The sequence below is a fragment of the Ranitomeya variabilis genome, chromosome 2, assembly GCF_051348905.1.
Source record: "Ranitomeya variabilis isolate aRanVar5 chromosome 2, aRanVar5.hap1, whole genome shotgun sequence".
Lineage (NCBI taxonomy): Eukaryota > Metazoa > Chordata > Amphibia > Anura > Dendrobatidae > Ranitomeya > Ranitomeya variabilis.
Window position 1 is genome coordinate 36,938,782 of NC_135233.1, and position 25,185 is coordinate 36,963,966.

Genomic DNA, 25,185 nt, shown 5'->3' on the forward strand with positions numbered 1-25,185 from the left:
GGCGATTCTGAATGCGGCGATACCAAATATGTGTAGGCTTGATTTTTTTCGATCAGCTCTGCTACATAGGAGCGAAGCTTAGATCGCTCCTATGTAGCTGAATTACTGCATTGCTATGAGCGCTATGAGCTCACAGCAATCCGGCATCAACAACAATAGAGGTCTTAAATAGAATTTTATGTGTACCTGATAGCCCCTTTACGGCTACACATAAAATTGGCCATTTTTAAGCGCTAAACGCTCTCATTTTTCATATTTCTAGTGCAGTATTGCAGTTCAGTTTTCATGTTTCATGTTTGCATGTCTTAGCGCTGCAGTGTGCTGCCTTTTTTACTTGACTATATATGAGTTGGTTACTCTGGGTTCAGCACCTGTTCACACTTAGTCTATGTATGGATGTGACGGTCAGTTTTTTCAAATACTTTCTGTGTACACTGTCAGCAACCTGCCAATCAGCAGTGGGGGCGGGGCTACAAATTAGCTGGACTGCCTTACACATAACACCTAGTCCTGCAGTGATAATCCCCTGCTGATAAAACACTGATTTGTGTTAAAACTACAAGTTTCTAAACAAGTGACACATCCCTGTTTTCAGGCTCTACATTATGCAGCTCTCAGATTCCTTACAGACTCATTTTTAAGGAGTCAGAATTATCTAACTATCTTTGTGAACCAATAAAAATTTATAACTTATCTGTTTTTATTGAAACTATCTTCTTTGGCTTTTCGAGGTGGTCCAGAGCCTGGGGTCCCCTCTTTGATATCCATATGACTTTACTACGTCATGTAAAAGGATAGAAAAACAAACGTCTCAACGTCTTTTATTCATCCTATAAAGCAGGTCAAATAAATGTAAGAAAGTAGTAAAATAAAGAACACGATAAAACAATATGTAAAAAATACTATCCAAACGGCAGCGAAATAACCGCGTCTCCTGCTCTTTTCGTGGTCTAGGAGTTTGGCAGGATCCTCTCCACGTCACAATCAATTCATCAGCGCTGGAACTATATTGGAGGGAACCCGAGAAGCCCAACGGGATGATTTCTGAGTATAGACTGATACGAAACGGGGCAGTCATTTCCACAAGAAGTGGTGAATATCTGAATTTCACCGATATTGGCCTCCAGCCCAACAGCAGGTAATGTTTAACGCTGATCTATATTAAGCTTTCAAGCAATGATGAACAATGATATTGTATCTGGGGTACGGGACAAACAAGACTTTTACTTCCTCTTTTAAAAAGGGAAAAATCGTTATTGCTTAATCATTAAAAGCCATCGACAAAAACCCCTGCAGGACTTTTGTCATTGCACATATTGAAGAGACGAGTATTGACTGCCGGCTGCTTTCCCCTGCAATTCAGAAATAAAAGGAGATCATCCATAAAAACGAAGGAAAGACTTTAGTATAAAAAGTTTAGCCGCTATTTAAAGTCTAAAAAAAATATTCCCTCCTGTTGCGGACAATATTTAAAGGGACAAAGCAGATGATTATTAGACCTTTTATGTATTATTTGGGCATATTTTTGTATATATTATTTAGTCCATACAGTACAAATAGCACCAAGAAATCCCAAAGCTCACACATCAATTTTTTTTGCAATCCTTAAAGGGTTTGTCTGGGACTTTAACATTTATGGCCTCTCATCAATTTGTGATTGGTGGCGGTGGGACACCTTGACATTCCCACCTATCAGCTGTTCCTTCCCAGTCTCGGCCAGAACTGCTCAGTTGTGGAGCTGCACAGTGCCGCACTGTCGACGGAATAGTTGCTGTGACTGACCAGGTACTGCATTTCCACCCCCTATCGATTTTCATAGGAGGCGAATATGCAGCACCCGGCCATGGCCACTATAAGGTTGACGGAGCGGTGCTGTGCAACTCCATAACTGAGCAGTTACGGCTGATCGGCGAGGGTGCCAGGTCTCGCATCCCCACCAATCAGACATTGATGACCTATCCTAAGGATAGGCCATCAAAGTTAAAGTCCCGGACAACTCCTTTATTCATTGCACACACTTGCACATTGTCATTCAAACTCATGTTCCAACACCATAATTCAACAGTAATTACTAAGCCGCCATGTGGTTTGCACATAATTCTGTATATTCCCATATTAATACTACACCGCCATCAGTTTGACACCATCATGGAATAAACGAGAGATCGTAAAATACAAGATCTCATGAAATCCGCCACTGCAGGGACTGGTTTTCATCTGTCTATTTCCCACTAAGTGGGCGAGATCCCCAATCCCTCTTAGGCCGGCGTCACACTCGGCGTAAGACAATACGGTCCGTATTTTACGGCCGTAATACGGCCGAAATACGGTGAAATGTTCCCAAAATAGTGATCCGTAGGCAGGGTGTGTCAGCGTATTTTGCGCATGGCATCCTCCGTATGTAATCCGTATGGCATCCGTACTGCGAGATTTTCGCGCAGGCTTGCAAAACCGACATCTAATGGATTTATGTGCTCAAATGTTCATTAAAACATATATACAGTATGTATATATATATATGTCATTGAGACACATATATATATATATTCTGTATTTATATTTCATTCAGCGCGATATCTGTGAACAGTCGGTAATTCAATTGCCGGCTTTTCATTTCTCCTGCACAAACCCGACAGGATATGAGACATGGTTACATACAGTAAACCATCTCATATCCCTTTTTTTTTGCATATTCCACACTACTAATGTTAGTAGTGTGTATGTGCAAAATTTCAGCGCTGTAGCTGCTAAAATAAAGGGTTAAATGGCGGAAAAAATTGGCGTGGGCTCCCGCGCAATTTTCTCCGCCAGAATGGTAAAGCCAGTGACTGAGGGCAGATATTAATAGCCAGGAGAGGGTCCATGGTTATTGGCCCCCCCGTGGCTACAAACATCTGCCCCCAGCCACCCCAGAAAAGGCACATCTGGAAGATGCGCCAATTCTGGCACTTGGCCACTCTCTTCCCACTCCCTGTAGCGGTGGGATATGGGGTAATGAAGGGTTAATGCCACCTTGCTATTGGAAGGTGACATTAAGCCAGATTAATAATGGAGAGGCGTCAATTATGTCACCTATCCATTATTAATCCAATTGTAGTAAAGAGTTAAAAAACACACACACACACATGATTAAAAAGTATTTTAATGAAATAAACACAGCGGTTGTTGTAATAATTTATTGCTCTCTCAATCCATTTGCAGGCCCTCACTTGGCAAAATAATTAACGCACAATATACATACCTTCTGATGTCAGATCACGTCCCACGAAGTAATCCATCTGAAGGGGTTAACTAATATTACAGGCAGAGCTGCGATAAACCACTCGCTCGTGCCTGTAATCCCCGGGTGCTGAAAGGAAAGCAGGATCTGTACTTACATTGAGTCGCGGTGATGCGCCCCTGCTGGATGTTCTCATGAACTGCAGCCTGGGAACTTTTTCCCACGCTCCAGGTCATATGAGGACATCCACCAGGGGGCGCATCACCGCGACTGAAGGAAATGTAGGTCAATGACCTACATTTCATTCATTCGCCGGGGATTACAGGCACGGAGCACAGCTGCATTTAGCAGGGCTCCTGCCTGTAATATTAGTTAACCCCTTCAGATGGATTACCTCGTGGGACGAGACGGTTCACCAGAAGGTATGTATATTGTGCGTTTATTATTTTTCCAAGCGAGGGTCTGCAAATGGATTGCGAGAACAATAAATTATTACAACAACCGCTGTGTTTATTTCATTAAAATCCTTTTTAATCATGTGTGTGTGTGTTTTTTAACCCTTTCCTACAATTGGATTAATAATGGATAGGTGACATAATTGACGCCTCTCCATTATTAATCTGGCTTAATGTCACCTTCCAATAGCAAGGTGGCATTAACCCTTCATTACCCCATAGCCCACCGCTACACGGGAATGGGAAGAGAGTGGCCAAATGCCAGAGTAGGCGCATCTTCCAGATGTGCCTTTTCTGGGGTGGCTGGGGGCAGATGTTTTTAGCCACGGGGGGCCAATAACCATGGACCCTCTCCTGGCTATTAATATCTGCCCTCAGTCACTGGCTTTACCATTCTGGCGGAGAAAATTGCGCGGGAGCCCACGCCAATTTTTTCCGCCATTTAACCCTTTATTTTAGCAGCTACAGCGCCCAAATTTTGCATACACACACTACTAACATTAGTAGTGTGGAATATGCAAAAAAAATGGGGATATGAGATGGTTTACTGTATGTAATCATGTCTCATATCCTGTCGGGTTTGTGAAGGAGAAGGAAAAAGCCGGCAATTGAATTACCGACTTTTCACTAACACCGCTGCATATTTCTCGCAAGTCACACTGCTGGTCCGTGTGGAATCCGTATTTTTCTCGCCCCCATAGACTTTCATTGGCGTATTATTTGCGCAATACGCTGACAAACGCAGCATGCTGCGATTTTGTACGGCCGTAGAAAGCCGTATAATACTGAACCGTAATATACGGCTAATAGGAGCAGCCCCATTGAGAAGCATTGTGCCGTATGTAATGCGAGTTTTACGGACGTAGTTTCTGCGCTCTTACGTCCGTAAAACTCGCCAGTGTGACGCCGGCCTTAAAGGGAATCTGTCAGCAGTTTTTTTTCTATTTAATTTGGGAGCACATAATGTAGGGTCAGAGACCCTGATTCCAGGTATGTGTCACTTATTAGGCTGTGTGTTGTTGTTTCCAAATAATCAGTGTTTTATAAGCAGGTGATTATCACTGCCAGACTAGGTGCAAAGCAGTCCAGCTAATCTGTGTAACCCCGCCCCCACCACTGATTGGAAACTTAATGAATATGTACATAGGTGACTGCCAATCAGTGGTGTGGGCGGTGTTATACACACCAAGTGTTAGAAGAGCTAAAGCCAGTAATGAAGTGAGACTTGCAAGGTAGACCAAAAAATGTGTGATTCAGGAGAAAAATGTTCGGCCACAGAGTGGAGTGAAATAACCTGTGTGTTTGCATGTGAGGATGTCTCCAGTCTGGAGCTCAATTGTGAGCTGTCATTTGTTTTTCCAAAGGTTGAAGCTGTAGTGGAAAGAACTTTTTATTTGTGGTTTATTTTTAGTTATGCCAGAAAGGACTGTTCTGTGCTTCTATTTTGTTTTTGCTGGTTTATGAAATAATAAACCAGCCACGGACTTTAATTCCTTCATGACCTTGGGATTTTCCGTTTTTCCATGTTCGTTTTTCACTCCCCTCCTTCCCAGAGCCATAGCTTTTTTATTTTTCCATCCATATGGCCATGTGAGGGCTTATTTTTTGCGGGACGAGTTGTACTTTTGAACAACATCATTGGTTTTACCATGTCGTGTACTAGAAAACAGGAAAAAAATTCCAAGTGCTGTGAAATTGCAAAAAAAAAGTGCAGTCCCACACTTGCTTTTTGCTTGGCTTTTTTGCAAGGTTCACTAAATGGTAAAACTGACCTGCCATTATGATTCTCCAGGTCATTACGAGTTCATAGACACCTAACATGACTAGGTTTTCTTTTATATAAGTGGTGAAAAAAATTCCAAACTTTGCTAAAGAAAAAAAAAAGCGCCATTTTCCGATACTCATAGCGTCTCCATTTTTCGTGATCTGGGGTCAGTTGAGGGCTTATTTTTTGCGCTCCTAGCTGATGTTTTTATTGATACCACTTTTGTTTAGATACATTCTTTTGATCGCCCGTTATTGCATTTTAATGCAATGTCGCGGCGACCAAAAAAACGTAATTCTGGCGCTTCAAATTTTTTTATCGCTACGCTGTTAAGCGATCAGGTTAATGCTTTTTTTTATTGATAGATCGGGCGATTCTGAACTCGGCGATACCAAATATGTGTAGGTTTGATTTTTTTTTTATTGTTTTATTTTGAATGGGGTGAAAGGGGGGTGATTTAAACTTTTATATTTTTTTATTTTTTTCACATTTTTTTTTAACTTTTTTTTTTTCTTTTGCCATGCTTCTATAGTCTCCATGGGAGGCTAGAAGCTGACAGCCTGATCGGCTCTGCTACATAGCAGCGATCACCAGATTGCTGCTATGCAGCAGAATTGCAGGTGTGCTATGAGCGCCGACCACAGGGTGGCGCTCACATCTACCGGCGATCAGTAACCATAGAGGTCTCAAGGACCTCTATGGTTACTATACAGAAGCATCGCTGACCCCCGATCATGTGACGGGGGTTGGCGATGCGCTCATTTCCGGCCCGATGGCCGGAAGCGCCGGTTAAATGCCGCTGTCTGTGTTTGACAGCGGCATTTAACTAGTTATTTGCGGCGGGTGAATCGCAATTTCACCCGCCGCTATTGCGGGCACATGTCAGCTGTTCAAAACAGCTGACATGTCCCGGCTTTGATGTGGGCTCACCGCTGGAGCCCGCATCAAAGTGGGGGTTCTGACGTCGGACGTACTATCCCGTCCGAGGTCAGAAATGGGTTAACCTTAATTGTTCCTGTGTCTACCTTAGTAGCGGACAAGTGAGTAGTGTTACCACACTGTATAAAAGTTGAGAAAGGGAAACCAGTTTTGCGTGAATCTGGAAAATGAGAGGATGTCAAAGCTCACAGTTTAGCCATACAGGTAGAGAGGTAAAGCCATATAACACTGAAGAAACTGTACGGATAGTGTGTGAGAGCACAGTAGTGAAAAACAGCTACCATCCGTTTACCTTTAGCCATACCTGACCATCGTTCCTTCCTCTAGCTCATAGAATCCTTTGCTTTATGTAACACGGAGGTGGGTATTGTTTTAGCAATTTGCATAAATCAAATCACAAATTGAATACGTCAGCAAATATATTTTTATAAATATAGCAAAGTCAAATGACTGATATCTACTATATACACCTTGGTATAGAGTTTTCTTATTGATTTTGTCTTTGCTTCCAAAATGAAAAGTTAAGCAATTTTCTAAATTGTCTATTGAAAATTTTCTTAGCTAAGGCATTTAAGTCTCCTCAAACAAGCATCTCAGACCTGGCTTGTCACTTTCCACAAGGCGAAACCTTACCTATTAGGCCGGCGTCACACTGGCGAGTTTTACGGACGTAAGAGCGCAGAAACTACGTCCGTAAAACTCGCATAACATACGGCACAATTATTCTCAATGGGGCTGCTCCTATTAGCCGTATATTACGGTTCAGTATTATACGGCTTTCTACGGCCGTACAAAATCGCAGCATGCTGCGTTTGTCAGCGTACTGCGCAAAAAAATCGCCAATGAAAGTCTATGGGGGCGTGAAAAATACGGATACGGTCAATGACCTACATTTCCTTCAGTCGCGGTGATGCGCCCCCTGGTGGATGTCCTCATATGACCTGTATCGTGGGAAAAAGTTCCCAGGCTGCAGTTCATGAGAACATCCAGCAGGGGCGCATCACCGCAACTGAATGTAAGTATAGATCACTGCTTTCCTTTCAGCACCCGGGGATTACAGGCAGAGCGAGTGGATTATCGCAGCTCTGCCTGTAATATTAGTTAACCCCTTCAGATGGATTACTTCGTGGGACCTGATCTGACAGCAGAAGGTATGTATCTTGTGCGTTTATTATTTTGCCAAGCGAGGGTGTTCCTGATGGACTGAGAGTACAATAAATTATTACAACAACCGCTGTGTTTTTTTCATTAAAATACTTTTAAATCATGTGTGTGTGTGTTTTTTAACCCTTTCCTACAATTGGATTAATAATGGATAGGTGTCATAATTGACGCCTCTCCTTTATTAATCTGGCTTAATGTCACCTTACAATAGCAAGGTGGCATTAACCCTTCATTACCCCATATCCCACCGCTACAGGGAGTGGGAAGAGAGTGGCCAAGTGCCAGAATAGGCGCATCTTCCAGATGTGCCTTTTCTGGGGTGGCTGGGGGCAGATGTTTTTAGCCACGGGGGGGCCAATAACCATGGACCCTCTCCTGGCTATTAATATCTGCCCTCAGTCACTGGCTTTACCATTCTGGCGGAGAAAATTGCGCGGGAGCCCACGCCAATTTTTTCCGCCATTTAACCCTTTATTTCAGCAGCTACAGCGCTGAAATTTTGCACATACACACTACTAACATTAGTAGTGTGGAATATGCAAAAAAAATGGGGATATGAGATGGTTTACTGTATGTAAACCATGTCTCATATCCTGTCGGGTTTGTGCAGGAGAAATGAGAAGCCGGCAATTGAATTACCGGCTTTTAACACATATCGCGCTGAATGAAATCTAAATACAGAATATATATATATGTGTCTCAATGACATATATATATATATATATACTGTATATATGTTTTCCCGAACATTTGAGCACATAAATCCATTAGATGTCGGTTTTGCAAGCCTGCGCGAAAATCTCGCAGTACGGATGCCATACGGATTACATACGGAGGATGCCATGCGCAAAATACGCTGACACACCCTGACTACGGATCACTATTTTGGGAACATTTCACCGTATTTCGGCCGTATTACGGCCGTAAAATACGGACCGTATTGTCTTACGCCGAGTGTGACGCCGGCCTTAGATCCCAGTCCTTAGCATCTCATCTAGCCAAATTAGACCTCATACTTTGCACTGACGAGAGGCAATACCCAGAACCTCTGTATCCTCAAATTGGGAATTTGGTTTGGCTTTTATCCTAAGTCATATTGCAAGGCTCATTAACCCCTTCATGACCCAGCCTATTTTGGCCTTAATGACCTTGCCGTTTTTTGAAATTCTGACCAGTGTCCCTTTATGAGGTAATAACTCAGGAACGCTTCAACGGATCCTAGCGATTCTGAGATTGTTTTTTCGTGACATATTGGGCTTCATGTTAGTGGTAAATTTAGGTCGATAATTTCTGAGTTTATTTGTGAAAAAAACGGAAATTTGGCAAAAAATTTGAAAATTTCGCAATTTTCACATTTTGAATTTTTATTCTGTTAAACCAGAGAGTTATGTGACACAAAATAGTTAATAAATAACGTTTCCCACATGTCTACTTTACATCAGCACAATTTTGGAAACATTTTTTTTTTTTGCTAGGAAGTTATAAGGGTTAAAATTTGACCAGTGATTTCTTATTTTTACAACAAAATTTACAAAACCATTTTTTTTAGGGACCACCTCACATTTGAAGTCATTTTGAGGGTTCTATATGGCTGAAAATACCCAAAAGTGACACCATTCTAAAAACTGCACCCCTCAAGGTGCTCAAAACCACATTCAAGAAGTTTATTAACCCTTCAGGTGTTTCACAGCAGCAGAAGCAACATGGAAGTAAAAAATGAACATTTAACTTTTTAGTCACAAAAATGATCTTTTAGCAACAATTTTTTTATTTTCCCAGCGGTAAAAGGAGAAACTGGACCACGGACGTTGTTGTCCAATTTGTTCTGAGTACGCTGATACCTCATATGTGGGGGTAAACCACTGTTTGGGCGCACGGCAGGGCTCGGAAGGGAAGGAGCGCCATTTGACTTTTTGAATGAAAAATTGGCTCCAATCTTTAGCCCACACCATGTCACGTTTGGAGAGCCCCCGTGTGCCTAAACATTGGAGCTCCCCCACAAGTGACCCCATTTTGGAAACTAGACCCCCCAAGGAACTTATCTAGAAGCATAGTGAGCACTTTAAACCCCCAGGTGCTTCACAAATTGATCCGTAAAAATGAAAAAGTACTTTTTTTTCACAAAAAAATTATTTTAGCCTCAATTTTTTCATTTTCACATGGGCAACAGGATAAAATGGATCCTAAATTTTGTTGGGCAATTTCTCCTGAGTACACCAATACCTCACATGTGGGGGTAAACCACTGTTTGGGCACATGGTAAGGCTCGGAAGGGAAGGAGCGCCATTTGACTTTTTGAATGAAAAATTATCTCCATCGTTAGCGGACACCATGTCGCGTTTGGAAAGCCCCTGTGTGCCTAAACATTGGAGCTCCTCCACAAGTGACCCCATTTTGGAAACTAGACCCCCCAAGGAACTCATCTAGAGGCATAGTGAGCACTTTAAACCCCCAGGTGCTTCACAAATTGATCCGCAAAAATGAAAAAGTACTTTTTTTTCACACAAAATTTCTTTTAGCCTCAATTCTTTCATTTTCACATGGGCAACAGGATAAAATGGATCCTAAAATTTGTTGGGCAATTTCTCCTGAGTATGCCGATACCTCATATGTGGGGGTAAACCACTGTTTGGGTGCACGGCAAGGCTCGGAAAGGGAGGCGTGCCATTTGACTTTTTGAATGGAAAATTAGCTCCAATCGTTAGCGGACACCATGTCGCGTTTGGAGAGCCCCTGTGTGCCTAAACATTGGAGCTCCCCTACAAGTGACCCCATTTTGGAAACTAGACCCCCCAAGGAACTTATCTAGATGCATAGTGAGCACTTATAACCTCCAGGTGCTTCACAGAAGTTTATAACGCAGAGCCGTGAAAATAAAAAAATAATTTTTCTTTCCTCAAAAATGATTTTTAGCTTAGAATTTTTTATTTTCCCAAGGGTAATAGGAGAAATGGGATCCCAAATGTTGTTGTCCAGTTTGTCCTGAGTACGATGATACCCCATATGTGGGGGTAAACCACTGTTTGGGCGCACGGCAGGGCTCGGAAGGGAAGGCACGCCATTTGGCTTTTTGAATGGAAAATTAGCTCCAATCATTAGCGGACACCATGTCGCGTTTGGAGAGCCCCTGTGTGCCTAAACATTGGAGCTCCCGCACAAGTGACCCCATTTTGGAAACTAGACCTCCCAAGGAACTAATCTAGATGTGTGGTGAGCACTTTGAACCCCCAAGTGCTTCACAGAAGTTTATAACGCAGAGCCGTGAAAATAAAAAATGTGTTTCCTTTCCTCAAAAATATTTTTTTAGCCCAGAATTTTTTTATTTTTGCAAGAGTAACAGGAGAAATTGGACCCCAAAAGTTGTTGTCCAGTTTCTCCTGAGTACGCTGATACCCCATATGTGGGGGTAAACCACTGTTTTGGCACACGTCGGGGTTCGGAAGGGAAGTAGTGACGTTTTGAAATGCAGACTTTGATGGAATGCTCTGCGGGCATCATGTTGCGTTTGCAGAGCCCCTGATGTGCCTAAACAGTAGGAACTCCCCACAAGTGACTCCATTTTGGAAACTAGACCCCCAAGGGAACTTATCTAGATGTGTGGTGAGCACTTTGAACCCCCAAGTGCTTCACAGAAGTTTATAATGCAGAGCCGTGAAAATAATAAATGTGTTTCCTTTCCTCAAAAATATTTTTTTAGCCCAGAATTTTTTATTTTTGCAAGAGTAACAGGAGAAATTGGACCCCAAAAGTTGTTGTCCAGTTTCTCCTGAGTACGCTGATACCCCATATGTGGGGGTAAACCACTGTTTGGGCACATGCCGGGGCTCGGAAGGGAAGTAGTGACGTTTTGGAATGCAGACTTTGATGGAATGGTCTGCGGGCATCATGTTACGTTTGCAGAGCCCCTGATATGCCTAAACAGTAGAAACCCCCCACAAGTGACCCCATTTTGGAAACTAGACCCCCCAAGGAACTTATCTAGATGTGTGGTGAGCACGTTCAACCCCCAAGTGCTTCACAGAAGTTTACAACGCAGAGCCGTGAAAATAAAAAATCATTTTTCTTTCCTCAAAAAAGATGTTTTAGCAAGCAATTTTTTATTTTCACAAGGGTAACAGGAGAATTTGGACCCCAATATTTGTTGCCCAGTTTGTTGTGAGTACGCTGATACCCCATATGTGGGGGTAAACCACTGTTTGGGCGCACGTCAGGGCTCGGAAGGGAAGTAGTGACATTTGAAATGCAGACTTTGATGGAATGGTCTGCGGGCGTCACATTGCATTTGCAGAGCCCCTGATGTGCCTAAACAGTAGAAACACCCCACAAATGACCCCATTTTGGAAACTAGACCCCCGAAGGAACTTATCTAGATGTGTGGTGAGCACTTTCAACCCCCAAGTGCTTCACAGAAGTTTATAACGCAGAGCCGTGAAAATAAAAAATAATTGTTCTTTCCTCAAAAATTATGTTTTAGCAAGTAATTTTTTATTTTTGCAAGGGTAACAGGAGAAATTGGACCCCAACAGTTGTTGCCCAGTTTGTCCTGAGTACGCTGGTACCCCAAATGTGGGGGTAAACCACTGTTTGGGCGCACGTCGGGGCTTGGAAGGGCGGGAGCACCATTTGACTTTTTGAACGCAAGATTGGCTGGAATCAATGGTGGCGCCATGTTGCGTTTGGAGACCCCTGATGTGCCTAAACAGTGGAAACCCCTCAATTCTAACTTCAACACTAACCCCAACACACCCCTAATCCTAATCCCAACTGTAGCCATAACCCTAATCACAACCCTAACCCCAACACACCCCTAACCACAACCCTAACCGCAACACACCCGTAACCCTAATTCCAACCCTAATCCTAACCCTAATCCCAACCGTAACCCTAATCCCAACCCTAACCACAACTGTAACCCCAACACACCCCTAACCCTATCCGTAACCCTAACCACAAGCCTAATCTTAACCCTATTTCAAACCCTAGCCCTAATTCCAACCCTAACTCTAATTCCAACCCTAACCCTAAGGCTATGTGCCCACGTTGCAGATTCGTGTGAGATTTTTCCGCACGATTTTTGAAAAATCTGCAGGTAAAAGGCACTGCGTTTTACCTGCGGATTTACAGCAGATTTCCAGTGTTTTTTTGTGCGGATTTCACCTGCGGATTCCTATTGAGGAACAGGTGTAAAACGCTGCGGAATCCGCACAAAGAATTGACATGCTGCGGAAAATACAACGCAGCGTTTCTGCACGGAATTTTCCGCACCATGGGCACAGCGGATTTGGTTTTCCTTAGGTGTACATGGTACTGTAAACCTGATGGAAAACTGCTTCGAATTCGCAGCGGCCAATCCGCTGCGGATCCGCGGCCAATCCGCTGCCGATCCGCTGCGGATCCGCGGCCAATCCGCTGCGGATCCGCTGCCAATCCGCTGCGGTTCCGCGGCCAATCCGCTGCGGATCCGCTGCCGATCCGCTGCGGATCCGCTGCCGATCCGTTGCGGATCCGCTGCGGATCCGCTGCGGATCCGCTGCGGATCCGCGGCGGATCCGCGGCCAATCCGCTGCGGGTCCGCTGCCAATCCGCTGCGGATCCGCGGCCAATCCGCTGCCAATCCGCTGCGGATCCGCGGCCAATCCGCTGCCAATCCGCTGCCGATCCGCTGCCGATCCGCTGCGGATCCGCGGCTGATCCGCTGCGGATCCGCGGCCGATCCGCTCTGTGTGCACATGCCATAACCCTACCCCTAACCCTACCCGTAACCCTAACCCTACCCCTAACCCTACCCCTAGTTCTAACCCTAGTTCTAACCCTAACCCTAGTGGAAAAAAAAAAAAAAATTCTTTATTTTATTATTGTCCCTATGGGGGTGATAAAGGGGGGGGGTTATTTATTATTTTTTTTATTTTGATCGCTGTGATAGAACCTACCACAGCGATCAAAATGTACCTGTAAGGAATCTGCCGACTGGCAGATTCTGCGGGCGCACTGAGCATGCGCCCGCCATTTTCCAAGATGGCGGCGCCCAGGGAGGAGACGGCCGGACACCGGGAGGATCGGTAAGTATGAAGGGGTGGTGGGGGGGTGGATCGGAGCACAGGGGGGGGGATCGGAGCACAGGGGGGGGGATCTGAGCAAGGAGGGAGCGGACAGCAGGACGGGGGAGCCGGCAGGCGGACGGAGGGGACCGGAGGACTAACGGAGCACTGGGGGGGCGATCGGTGGGTGTGGGGGGGGCACTTTAGTATTTCCAGCCATGGCCGATGTTATTGCAGCATCGGCCATGGCTGGATTGTAATATTTCACCAGTTTTTTAGGTGAAATATTACAAATCGCTCTGATTGGCAGTTTCACTTTCAACAGCCAATCAGAGCGATCGTAGCCACGGGGGGGTGAAGCCACCCCCCCTGGGCTGAAGCACCACTCCCCCTCTCCCTGCAGATCGGGTAAAATAGGAGTTAACCCCTTCACCCGATCTGCAGGGACGCGATCATTCCATGACGCATACGCTGCGTCATAGGTCGTTTTGGCACCGACTTTCATGACGCAGCGTATGCGTCAAAGGTCGTTAAGGGGTTAAAGGATCAACATTGACTTATTAGCTAACATATTTACATTATCTAGCTGAGTGGTCTGCAATCAAGTTATAAATCCATCAGAAGGGAAGATTCTTTGCTCTTCACCTCCCTTCTCTCAATGTTAGCGATAGCAGTAATGAGGGAGAGGGCAAGAGGATGAAAGGATTGTCCATGTTTAGATCCAAAATGCACTTCCTTCTTTTCCCCTCCAGGGGTGAGTCACGGTGTCCATATAACGATTAGATGGTCGGGCGGTTGAGATTCTGCCATTATCTGGTGTGTTTGGCCTCTTTCTGGTGATTATTGCTGGAAGTGATCACTTTTACCCAAATCTATTGCTATTCATTAACATGTGAATGTTCTTTGTTATGTTTTCCAGTTATTTCTACCAGCTGGAGGCCCAAAATGAGGCAGGGAGTAACATTAGCCATGTCTATGTGGTTGAAACTCCAATCGAAACTCCACGGGAAATCCCTGTTCCTTATAACATAACTGTCTTGGGACCATATTCTGCATTTGTGGCTTGGGAAGATCCAGGTATATTTATTTACTTATAATATATTATTTATTTTGAGGCCGATTATTCATTACAACATATACAAAAAAAAAACAATAAAAATGTCATATAAAATTATATACGTGAACCAATAACCAAAGCTGAATCTTTTTGTGAACTGGGTTGCCCTCAAGGGCACGTTTAGCAAGACTTGTAACCACTGTACTGAGATTTTTAAGGTGGTTTACAAGGTCAAATTTCAGCATCTAGTGAAGGCTCGTCAACAATTTTATACTCGGTGCATTTCATTATTGATCAGCCTTTGCAAATATGTGACTTTTTGCAATATAATTCATTATCTAATTTTTCCTCCTTTTCTTCCAAACACCGTTTTGCAATGTTGTTTTATTTGCCTACCTTAAGCTCCTTAAGAATCTGCTTTCAGCTGCTGCTCAACAAGAATCCGTACTCTATCTGTGTTTCAAACTTTTGCTGAACACCCATTCAGGTAAAGTCTCATAGTCTAGTTGTAAATGGAATATGGATTTTTGCTGTGTGGCAGTTGACATCAGATTTTAAGGGAGCTTGAATTAGGCAATAGGCATTTAAAACAACACTTTAACAAAGAGGCAAAATAAGGGTTTGAAGTGTTTTACAAAAATTCATACATTTGCAAACACTGATCAATAATTAAATACAAAAAAAAAGTTTCTTACTGTTTTAAGGGCTGTTTCATCTGTCAATACCAACTGTATGGGGACTGAAAAATGGTAAATACTATCCACATGCAGCAGTCATGTTGTCAGCAACAGAGTTCCTGATTACATGGAAAAAATAGGCAGCCAACAGCGATATTGTATAGGCCTTCATAAGTGATCCAATCAGCCGTTGCACAAGCGCTTTATTTGTGTCATGAGTCTGGGTTCGAAACCTTAAAGCCTGTGCTTTGTGGTCGGCTTCTCTGTCAGCCGAGCCACAGCAGATTCACCTTTTCTCCCGGTGTTCAGTTTAATTTTATCCATGCTTCAGTCTTTTTAGGGTAACAGGTGCTTTCATTTACTCATTTGTTTGCCCTGTCGCCTTTTGGGTGCGGCTTTATATAGTTCCCCCTGCTGGTATTTCCTGATGGTGATAGTATCATTTGGATGTCCACCCATTCTGATGTAGTTTAATCCAGTCAGTGAAACACCAGCTAGGGTTTATCTGTCTGCTGTTTATGTTCTTTGCCCTGCACCTATCTTCTGTTTCTTTTTTTTAGGAAGTTGGCAACATATTTTCTAACAGTAGGTACTTAATCCTTTTAGTTAGTATTTTGTGGTTTGTTTTACTCATTTGGGGATATTTATTTTTTTCAGCACACTTTCCCTTCTGTAGGTAATTTACACTCTGCTCTGCCCTCCATTTCTTTAGGAGGAACAAGAAGCGCTTGATGGCCTTTGAGGCAGCATAGGTCCTAGTTGCCATCGTCTAGTCTGTAGTTAGGGCTATCTGTGCTCATGCAGGAACCACTAGGAACTGTGAAGTCAGGATCTCTTTTTTTTTGTACTGGAACAGGCAGGGTCAGTTGCAATTGTGAGGATGTTATCTATTTCCCCCAGTGAGTTTTTACATTATCATAACAGCTTGCTTATTGACTTATTAGTGGCTTGTTTACAAACCTATTTAGAAATATTCTTCTAAATGATCATACAATATATTATATGCCCACATGAAAAGGCCTTTAGGGTCAGGCTGTCCCCATAATACCAGACCTCATGTGAAGGTGCCATTAGGGCATATATCTTTTCTGACCCTCAAAATTATTTCCTTTGGTGGGCTCAAGGAATCCCAGTCTGATACTAAAGGCATTCTAAGAAAGCAGGAGGTAAAGTCCTGGGTGGCAGGTATGTGTCACCGAGGTGGTTGGCCTCGGTGATGTAAGTCCCTGGAGAAAGTGCACCAGTAACAATAGGTGTCTGAGATGATTTGATTTTTTTACTAGAATTTTGGTCCGTGATTTAGGAGCGACTAAAAGAGCCTGGGTGGGAAAGGACACTACCATACTTCAGTTCAGGGCCTGCAGGTCTAAAAACATGCAGCAGGATTAGCTCAACAAAGTGTGTTGTGTTGGAGCTGGAAAAAGACCATTAATGGTGGACAGATTATGCTAGAGACTGATAAGTGCCTGTAATACCAAGATAGTGAGACCATTTAGATTTACTTTGCCATTCCCAGAAAAAAAGACTGTTTTGTTATTCATTTGTTCTGAAGAAAAAACTACTATGGTATTCATTTGTGCTGAAGAAAGGACTGTTTTGCTCTTCATTTTTGCTGAAAAGAGGACTATTTTCATTTTTAGAGCTGTAAAGTATATGAAGCAGAATAAACCTTATTCTGTTTTGATATGAAAACCTTGTAGCTCTGTGTATCCAAGTAGCTACTAGAAACCCCCACAGCATCTATACTATCTAGTACAAGGGCTAGCATTGGCCCGTAAAAAGAGAGGACAAGGTCCTGGTTGGCCTGCTCCTCACTAATATTGAGTTGGCAAGAACCAATTTATGACTCAGCTCTAAAAAAACGTTTTGCAAAAAAGAGGGGATGAGGAATTATCCCAAGGGATAAAAAGGGATGTTGGGAGAAACCTTCTCTTCTGGGTGGAAAAACCCAGCAGCATAATGGAAAGCCTGGTTTTATGGGACCTCTTCTTGCTATGTAAGCCATTAACCGGCCTCCTATCGAAGAAATTACAATGTAGCAATCTTGCTAATAATACTGTTACATTTTATTAGCTTCTATAATTAAACGTTTATGGTTTCATAAATGTAATATTTAGCAACATTGTAACACAACTGAAAAGAACAAAAAAAAAGATCCATTCTTCATTGTCACTGCCTTGTATCAGAAGAGACCTGATACCCGGCTCTCCATAAAACAAGACGCAATCCACCCATGTATTGTATTTATTGGAGTCTTTACAGTTCCCCTTTAATTATTCAGCTCTCCGATGCGCTGACAAATTATTCTCCAGTTATTGCAGAAGAAAACATTTATTGAGACACGTGTCCCACTTTCTCTGGCAGAGAACTCGTCACATATCAACTATTTATTTGTACGGATAATAATGAATTTCTGATTGCATTGTAAGTTCATAAATGTTAAATAAACTATCAGCGTTGGCTTGTAAATTATGGAAAGACGCTGTGCCGGGAATATTAACGCACACAAAGCTTGTTCTTTAGTCTGCTTCGAAATCTGTTTTGGCAGCTTGTCATTATACTCATGGCAAATCTGACACCAAATAACAGAAGTGCCATTTACACTTAGTATAAATTGTTTCTTATGGGCCTTCCTCGGCTAGGATGGAGGAGCATAAAATATTACAAAGGCTACTGGCCTTTCATGCTCTGTCTCAAGTACCATGCTTCATCTTCTAGGTGGGTCAAAGATTTAATACAGCAAATGTGCAAAGTTACCGACTTTCCATTTTTGTGGGGTAAATGCACAAGTAGCGTATTTGCTGCAAATTTTTAAAAATCTTGCAGAATAATCCCCAGCTAAGTAAATATCCATGCTGACATTGTGGACAATTTCTGCAAGGAGATTGACGTGGAGAAATTTGCAACATGAACATTTTTTGCTTTTTAAATTTTTTGTCCATCTTTTAAAGCAAAGTGTGAAATTTGTTGCAATTCCGCACAAACAATTTGCAGCAGAGCCTGTAAAAATCTGCAAATATCAAGCACTTTTCTGCTAAAATCCAGAGAGCAAATTTGCAGCATTATTAAAATAGCAGCAAAAGTGGATGATATTTACAAATTCTGCTACAGATTTGCAGCACATTGCCCATTTAGAATTGTAATCAATTACACTGGCAAAAATGGCAAGCTGCAAATTTTTAAAAATTTAAATTCAGAAAATATCCACAGCGCACAGATGAGATTTTAATAATTTTATATACTTAGCTAATACCAAATGTCATCCACATTATGCAAAAAAAAAAAAAAATTGTAGTGTAGTATTTCTCAGAAGAAATGGGTATTCCGAAGCAGGGCATCGAGCAACGGAAGGAATCAAGTATGTTCTGACATTGGTCACTACCTTTTGGGGAAATAGAAAGGAAATCGTCCAGATAATGTATCATCACGCCGCACCACCCATTCAAGAAAAGAGCTAAATGGCTCGAAGTAATGGCACAATATGGAGCAGGCCATGGGCAAACGGGTGTCGTAATAAAATTCACCATCTACACAACAACCCAGGAGGTGATGACAATCAGGATGAACGGGCAGGAGACGTATATCTGATTTCACCATAAGGGCCCCGCACCCAGTCCGCCGAAGTAGTGCAACCGCCCTATGAAAAGATGCGTACGTCACGGAAACATCCTCCTTAGCTATGCCGTCATTCACCATCGAAACCCTTAGGGTGTGACAGGTGATGTATCAAACAAAATTTACCTTTCTCTTTTTTGGGGACAATTCCCAAAATGTTTGGAAAAGGTAGGGACGGAAAATGGACCCTCTATCCTACCGAAGCGGACGTCTTTTTGTACCTTTTCAAATGATGGAATTCTGAATGGCAGATTTGAGATTTTTTGAAAAATATGGGGAGCCTGAATAATTAAAGGGATGAAAAAACTAAAGTAAAACCTAAACATAATTGTGCAGCTGCTGGGATATTGTTTTAGCCACAGGGACATCACGGACACGCTCACTGGAGTCCTTCCCTTCACCGGACCCGGCAGGGCGGTATACTGTCGTTCCTGATTTACTGCATTGCACTGCCATGTGCGGTCTACTGCAAACTGGGCACTCATGCTTGTACTTATACAAACCATAGAATCTGCAATGACCCTCATTGAAGAGCCAACAGTCTTCTGTTGGGCGCAAGGCCACTGCTCCTTGTAGGGAGATGGCAGCGGCCGCTGCATGAAAGGGCTGCGCTTTCTGAGCCATCATTAATCTGAGCCATCTGTCCGTGGCCTTCACACTCCAACCAATCTGCGGTTGCAGGGACAATCGCCTACAGAACTCTTCATCATATTTAAACGAGGTTCTACCGCAATGGTCTTTGTAGGTGTTATAGTCAATGTATATGAACAATTCAGGGTGCTGCTGGGCCATAATTCAGCCTAGCGCCGAAAAGGCCTGCAACCAGTTTCCCATGGTTTTAGCCACCTTAGGCCTCCTATCAAAAGTCCTGTTCAAAGGCGGCCTCCGTTCTTTGTCTAAAGTGTGATGATCAACCGAAATTAAAGACCAAATGTCAACATATTGGTTAGACCATATTTTTAGTATAGTTTCCTCATCTAAGTTGGATCCCAATGGGCTAATACCACAGAAACACACCTCCTTAAGAAAACTTGTCTGAGGCGCAGGAATTCTTAGCTGTGAGGAAGAAGCACTAGAAGGATTCAATTTTGAAAGAAGTGCCTTAATGGCCGATGCCAACTCACTTTTATTCTCCTCATCGCCGCACGTCCCAGTGAAATCAAACTTACCATTTGAAGATGGCGAACATGGCATACTGGGCAAAGGTTGTTGGACCATGCGAGTCTGGTTTGCCCCATGGCAAGACTGGCCTTTCAACTGAGAAGGCTCCCGCCTCTTACTATAACTTCTGCTCAACTCGGAGCTGCCGGGGCTGTTTGATGACAAGCGACAAGACCTAGAATGGTGAGATCACCTACTAGCCCTGGATGATCTGGAGGCATGGCGGGACTGATGCTATGTGTGACCAGTGGCCCTGCTTCTCCCCTGTATCCCAGAGCTCTGGGAACAAGACCAAGATCGAAATCTAGATGCAGTCTGCCTGCAGTGCCTGCAAGACTTAGTACCTGGAGCAACCACTGTGGCACCACCACCCACCCATCTGAGATTCAATATTAGGGGGCTTGGGGGACTTAAAAAAATGTATTTTTCCCCTCAACTTCTGCTGTAACTTGGGAAGTATGAATGCCACCCAGGCTGGGTGTCTGGAGGAGTCAAAGGCTCATCAGGAGCAGACCTGCTAGATATGCTGCCCATAGCCCCAGCAGGAGTTGATTTCCGTTCAGCACCGCAAGAAGGGAACAGCGCCGTTACCTGCAAAGATACTGTCGGGAGAAAGGGGGGTGGAGATAATATCTGGAAGAAGCAGAACTCACAACAAGTGTGTGGGTGACAAAATGGTAAAAATAGAGAATAAAAAATGGAAAAAGGAATATTATGGAGGTGTAAGTAAGTAATGGCAGAAGGAGAAACCACTGACCCCAATCAGAATAAGAAGGGACCCAAATAAACCACCCTGCATGGTCAAACACAAATGTGCAATCAACTTACTGGGTGGAAATGGTACTGGAAGAGGAGAAGCACCTCACTGAAACAGTTCTTAACAGATTGCACAGGTAAAAGGAAATCAGAAGCGACAGCGCAAGTGACAGCCAGCAGGAGCAGCGTTGTTAGAACAAGCTGCTTCAAAATCATGGCGGTCATACAAAACATTAGATGTAGTAGTTTTTATTGTGGGGTGTACTCATTTTTACATCAACTAGTTTGAGTAAAACTGAAGAATTTGTAATGAAAGTTATATTATTAATAGAGATGAGCGAGTGTACTCGTTGCTCGGGTTTTCCTGAGCACGCTCGGGTGGTCTCCGAGTATTTGTTAGTGTTCGGAGATTTAGTTTTCATCGCCACATCTGGATGATTTACAGCTACTAGCCAGCCTGAGTACATGTGGGGGTTGCCTGATTGCTAGGGAATCCCCACATGTAATCAAGCAGGCTAGTAGCCGCAAATCATCCAGCTGCGGTGATGAAAATTAAATCTCCGAGCAGTCATAAATACTCGGAGACCACCCGAGCGGGCTCTGGAAAACCCGAGCAACGAGTACACTCGCTCATCACTAATTATTAACCTTTCTTTCATCTTATGGGTTAAAAAAATGGGGTTTTTTTAAATCAATCTTGTCAAAATTTTGGGAAATTCTACTTGTATTCAGCGAGATTAAAATCTTACTTTTCAAAGGCGGTGAACACCGTAGGCGTCTGCATTGGTGCTGTGTACACAATACGGGGGGTGCATACTTGCACTTTAGACTCCTATCACTACAACAATAATCTGTGTAAATGATATAGACCTTTGTTCCTGCCTCAGTGCATTTCTCCCGGTGCATATACACTGGCCACATCCAAGGAACATTGTGCTGTATGGATATGTATATCTCTATCCATGGAAATCCACTGCCGATAGAGCGATGCCAATCATCTTCTGCTTCCTAAACCTTTATTTCAGGGATCTTTGACCCCAGCGTTCCATTGGATTTCAATCTATTGCTGAATGCAGGCAGCAGTGATGCACGGAGGCGCGCCGCCGGAGAACAACGGTTCACAATTCTGCAAGACTTGGTTCCGGGCACTGAGTTTTCCCTCCGATTACAAGCTTGTCAACATGGTAAGAAGGAAATTCCTAATCAGATTTTAGATGTTTATCGTGGTTTACTCATCATCATAAATGGTGATACCTCTTATTAGAAATTCTCTCCATTCTCCAAAATTAAGAGGTTTTTATGCTCGTTGCCTAGTTTATCAGCCATCTCTGCAGTTTATCAAAGGTGGTCTTTTGCTTGGCAAGGATCTCTTTCGGGATCTCTGTCAATCATTCGGACCCCGGCAAAGTAAGCCAGGAGTCAGAGGAGTAGGGTGCTCCTGAAGATCAATCATGAAACCATCTCTTTAATAGAGGTTAAATATTTGACTAAAACCCCGTTTTCATGGCTACGTTACAAGTCCGTATAACCTCCACCTTACAGAAGGCTCCAATAGAAGGGTGTGGGCCCCAATATACTTCTGTAGGCTCTCGATTTCATTTTGCGAGATCGGTGCATTACTTGTATGGGAAGATATCTTATGTTACCGATTAGTTTCCTGACAAATTCATTTCAATGTCACTCCAGATTTATAATTATACTTCTTGTTTTATAGGTAGCTGTGGAGTCAGCAGCATCACATCCATGGTAACTTCAGAAGCCGCACCAGAAGATCTTGACCCACCAAAACTTATTGCCACCGGCCCACATACTATAAGGATTACATGGAGAGAACCTAAGAAATCCAATGGATTGATAACGAGATATATAATTCATAGGTAATTGTTTTACAGGGTTCTTTTTTTTTACATACCATTGTCACGATTCACACCGTGACCGTCACCCCTACGTCACGGATCGGGGTGACTTTAGGCCAACAGACGGCTATCACATGTACAGGGGAGCTTATCTTAGTTATCCCTCCACTGCTACACTGTGATGAAAACACACACAAGGCTATTGACCTCTTAGTTTCCAGCAGGGGCTTATTTTATTTATCCCACTGCTCTTCAATATACCACGAACTGCAGGGATTTAAGTATATCCCGCTTTACAGGTCTGCTTGAACTTGCAGCTCTCTGGCGCCCCCCTTACCCTCAGGTCAGATTAGGTACTGCACCTAGGGTAATTAGTCGCCAGAAAGGCTGCCTACTATGTACTGGCTATTGGGCACGCTGCAGCGAGGCAATATAACTACTCCCACTCAGGCAGGAACAATAATTATCAATGCCGCCGTCGCTACAACGACTCCCAAAGGCACAGAACACGGTATGCTGCCACCAGCTTCGATTAAACGGGTCCGAAGCTAACCCAAAACAGTAGCGTAATTCCCTTCAGAAGACTTAGGGTATGTTTTAGAGCAGGAAGAACGAAAACTAGTAGTTTAAATATTTACTCCGAAAGAAGGCAGTGTTTATAAAAAAAGGCATATAAAGATGTTACAATATGAGACAATTGAAAATATGTACAAGGTAATTATAAAAATAACAGGGGTTAAATGAGAAATTAACGTTTACATGTGTTCAGGACATTGCAGGCAGCCAGGCTAGTGGGCGGAGTTCCCATATGTCCCAGTTCATCAGGGCTAGCAGTCAGGGCTCCTCAGGTAAGACTAACTGCTGGGGGCCTGGCAGAGACTTATAGACTGCAGCCCGTGACATCACCAACAGGGCTGGTTTACCCAGACCCTCCTCTCTCCTCAGCCTTGCCAAATTTAACACAAATTTGTATAAGGCTCGTATCTCCCAGCACACCCCTCATTCATCTTCTTTTACCATTGGCTTTCTATTGGTACTAAATTCGGGCTCGTTGTGATGCCCGGTTCTGGAGAAATCTGTACTCTGTCCCTGTTGGAACTAGAGGCTCATGCTTACAGTGGCTGATAGATCTGCCGATGGACATTAGCAATATGTATTTATTATTTTCCTAGCCCAAGTTGGTGGCCCAGAATCTTATCATATTAGAACAAAGACCCTCATGGATTTTGGAGAACTTCTATACCAGTTCTAGCTGGTACAGATGTGAGGGGGACAAGTAAGTTGCCCAGAGCCTGGAATTTACAGCCAGGGCAATAAAACCTCTTCTACACATACACATCTCAGAAACACAGAGGGAAGGGGGGTTTCAGCCCACAGCATGGGCTGGCAAGAGAAACTAAAACTTATATTATACATTATCCTCACAACCATGGAGACACAAAACTCTGTATAAGGGTTGTTGACACAAAATTCTAGGAAATTTTTTCTAAAAGACCATGATTACCAAAGTCAGGATTGGTAAAATAGTTTAAGTCCTACATCCAATCTAGGTGAGAATCCTCACTTTTGTGAACAGTTTGTGTAAACCCAACCCCAACTTTTGGCACAGGAAATTCCAGAATTTGCCGCCATAGTTTTCCAAAAATTTGAAACACTCGTGGCAAATTTAGAATTCTTGGCCACTATTGGAAACTATGCAAGACTTCTCACAACTTGTATATTTTTTATTTTGGATGCATTGGACAATCTAAATATTAGATTAGACGAAGCAGAAATAATTTAAGGATTCAACTGCACCCAACATGTGCTTTACATGTACGGCGGACATCGTGAAGGGTCTAGAGTCTATGTATACCTTTTCTCTGTATTTTTATTATTGTTCATTTGTTTGCTAAATGCAAATAGATGCAACGTTCTAAATAGTCTTCATTAAAAACTTTCTACCATGCTGCTAAGGAGAATCTGTAAGTTTTATATCTAGCTCCCTGGTTTAGCAAAAATGTTACAAATTTGTAAGAGCCCCTGCTACTGTCGACTTTCTCTGCTTCTCACTCCCATATCTCAATGTTAAAGATGGCAAAAGGGAGGGGGAAAAGGCTTGCACACAGATCTTCACAAAATGTAGTTGTGAGAAAGCATCTACAGTTTCAGAGAAGGCAGAGAAAATAGAATCTATAGAGGAAGGAAAGCACATTGAGGGAAGTAAGTAAAGTATCAGAGCTGTGCTGATGCATGAAAGTAAGTGAAGACCGCAGCACCCTGGAGGCATTCAGACTTCACAATCAGCCTATATTACTGGAAAAGACAATCTCAGAAGAGAAAAACTGAAACTTGAATCAGGCTGCAAACTGCATATCAGGGGGTCTGAAAATGAATGAAGATCACTACTGCAAATTTAGTAACTACATGTAATCACTAAAATATGTAAAAATACTTTAATCCTTGGCAAATGTGTCCATATTATAAAAGCAAGTCCACCTCA

At 43.1% G+C, this 25,185-nt stretch overlaps 1 protein-coding gene across 1 annotated transcript in view; it reads left to right on the top strand.

Annotated features, from left to right (window-relative positions):
* The window catches only part of USH2A (usherin), a 930,843-nt gene that overhangs the window by 803,171 nt on the left and 102,487 nt on the right, over window positions 1-25,185 (top strand). The window contains exons 57-60 of the mRNA XM_077281431.1: window positions 955-1,138; window positions 14,501-14,658; window positions 21,873-22,031; window positions 22,562-22,724. Of these exons, the coding sequence (XP_077137546.1) occupies window positions 955-1,138; window positions 14,501-14,658; window positions 21,873-22,031; window positions 22,562-22,724 (664 nt within the window). The remainder of the gene's footprint in view (window positions 1-954; window positions 1,139-14,500; window positions 14,659-21,872; window positions 22,032-22,561; window positions 22,725-25,185) is intronic.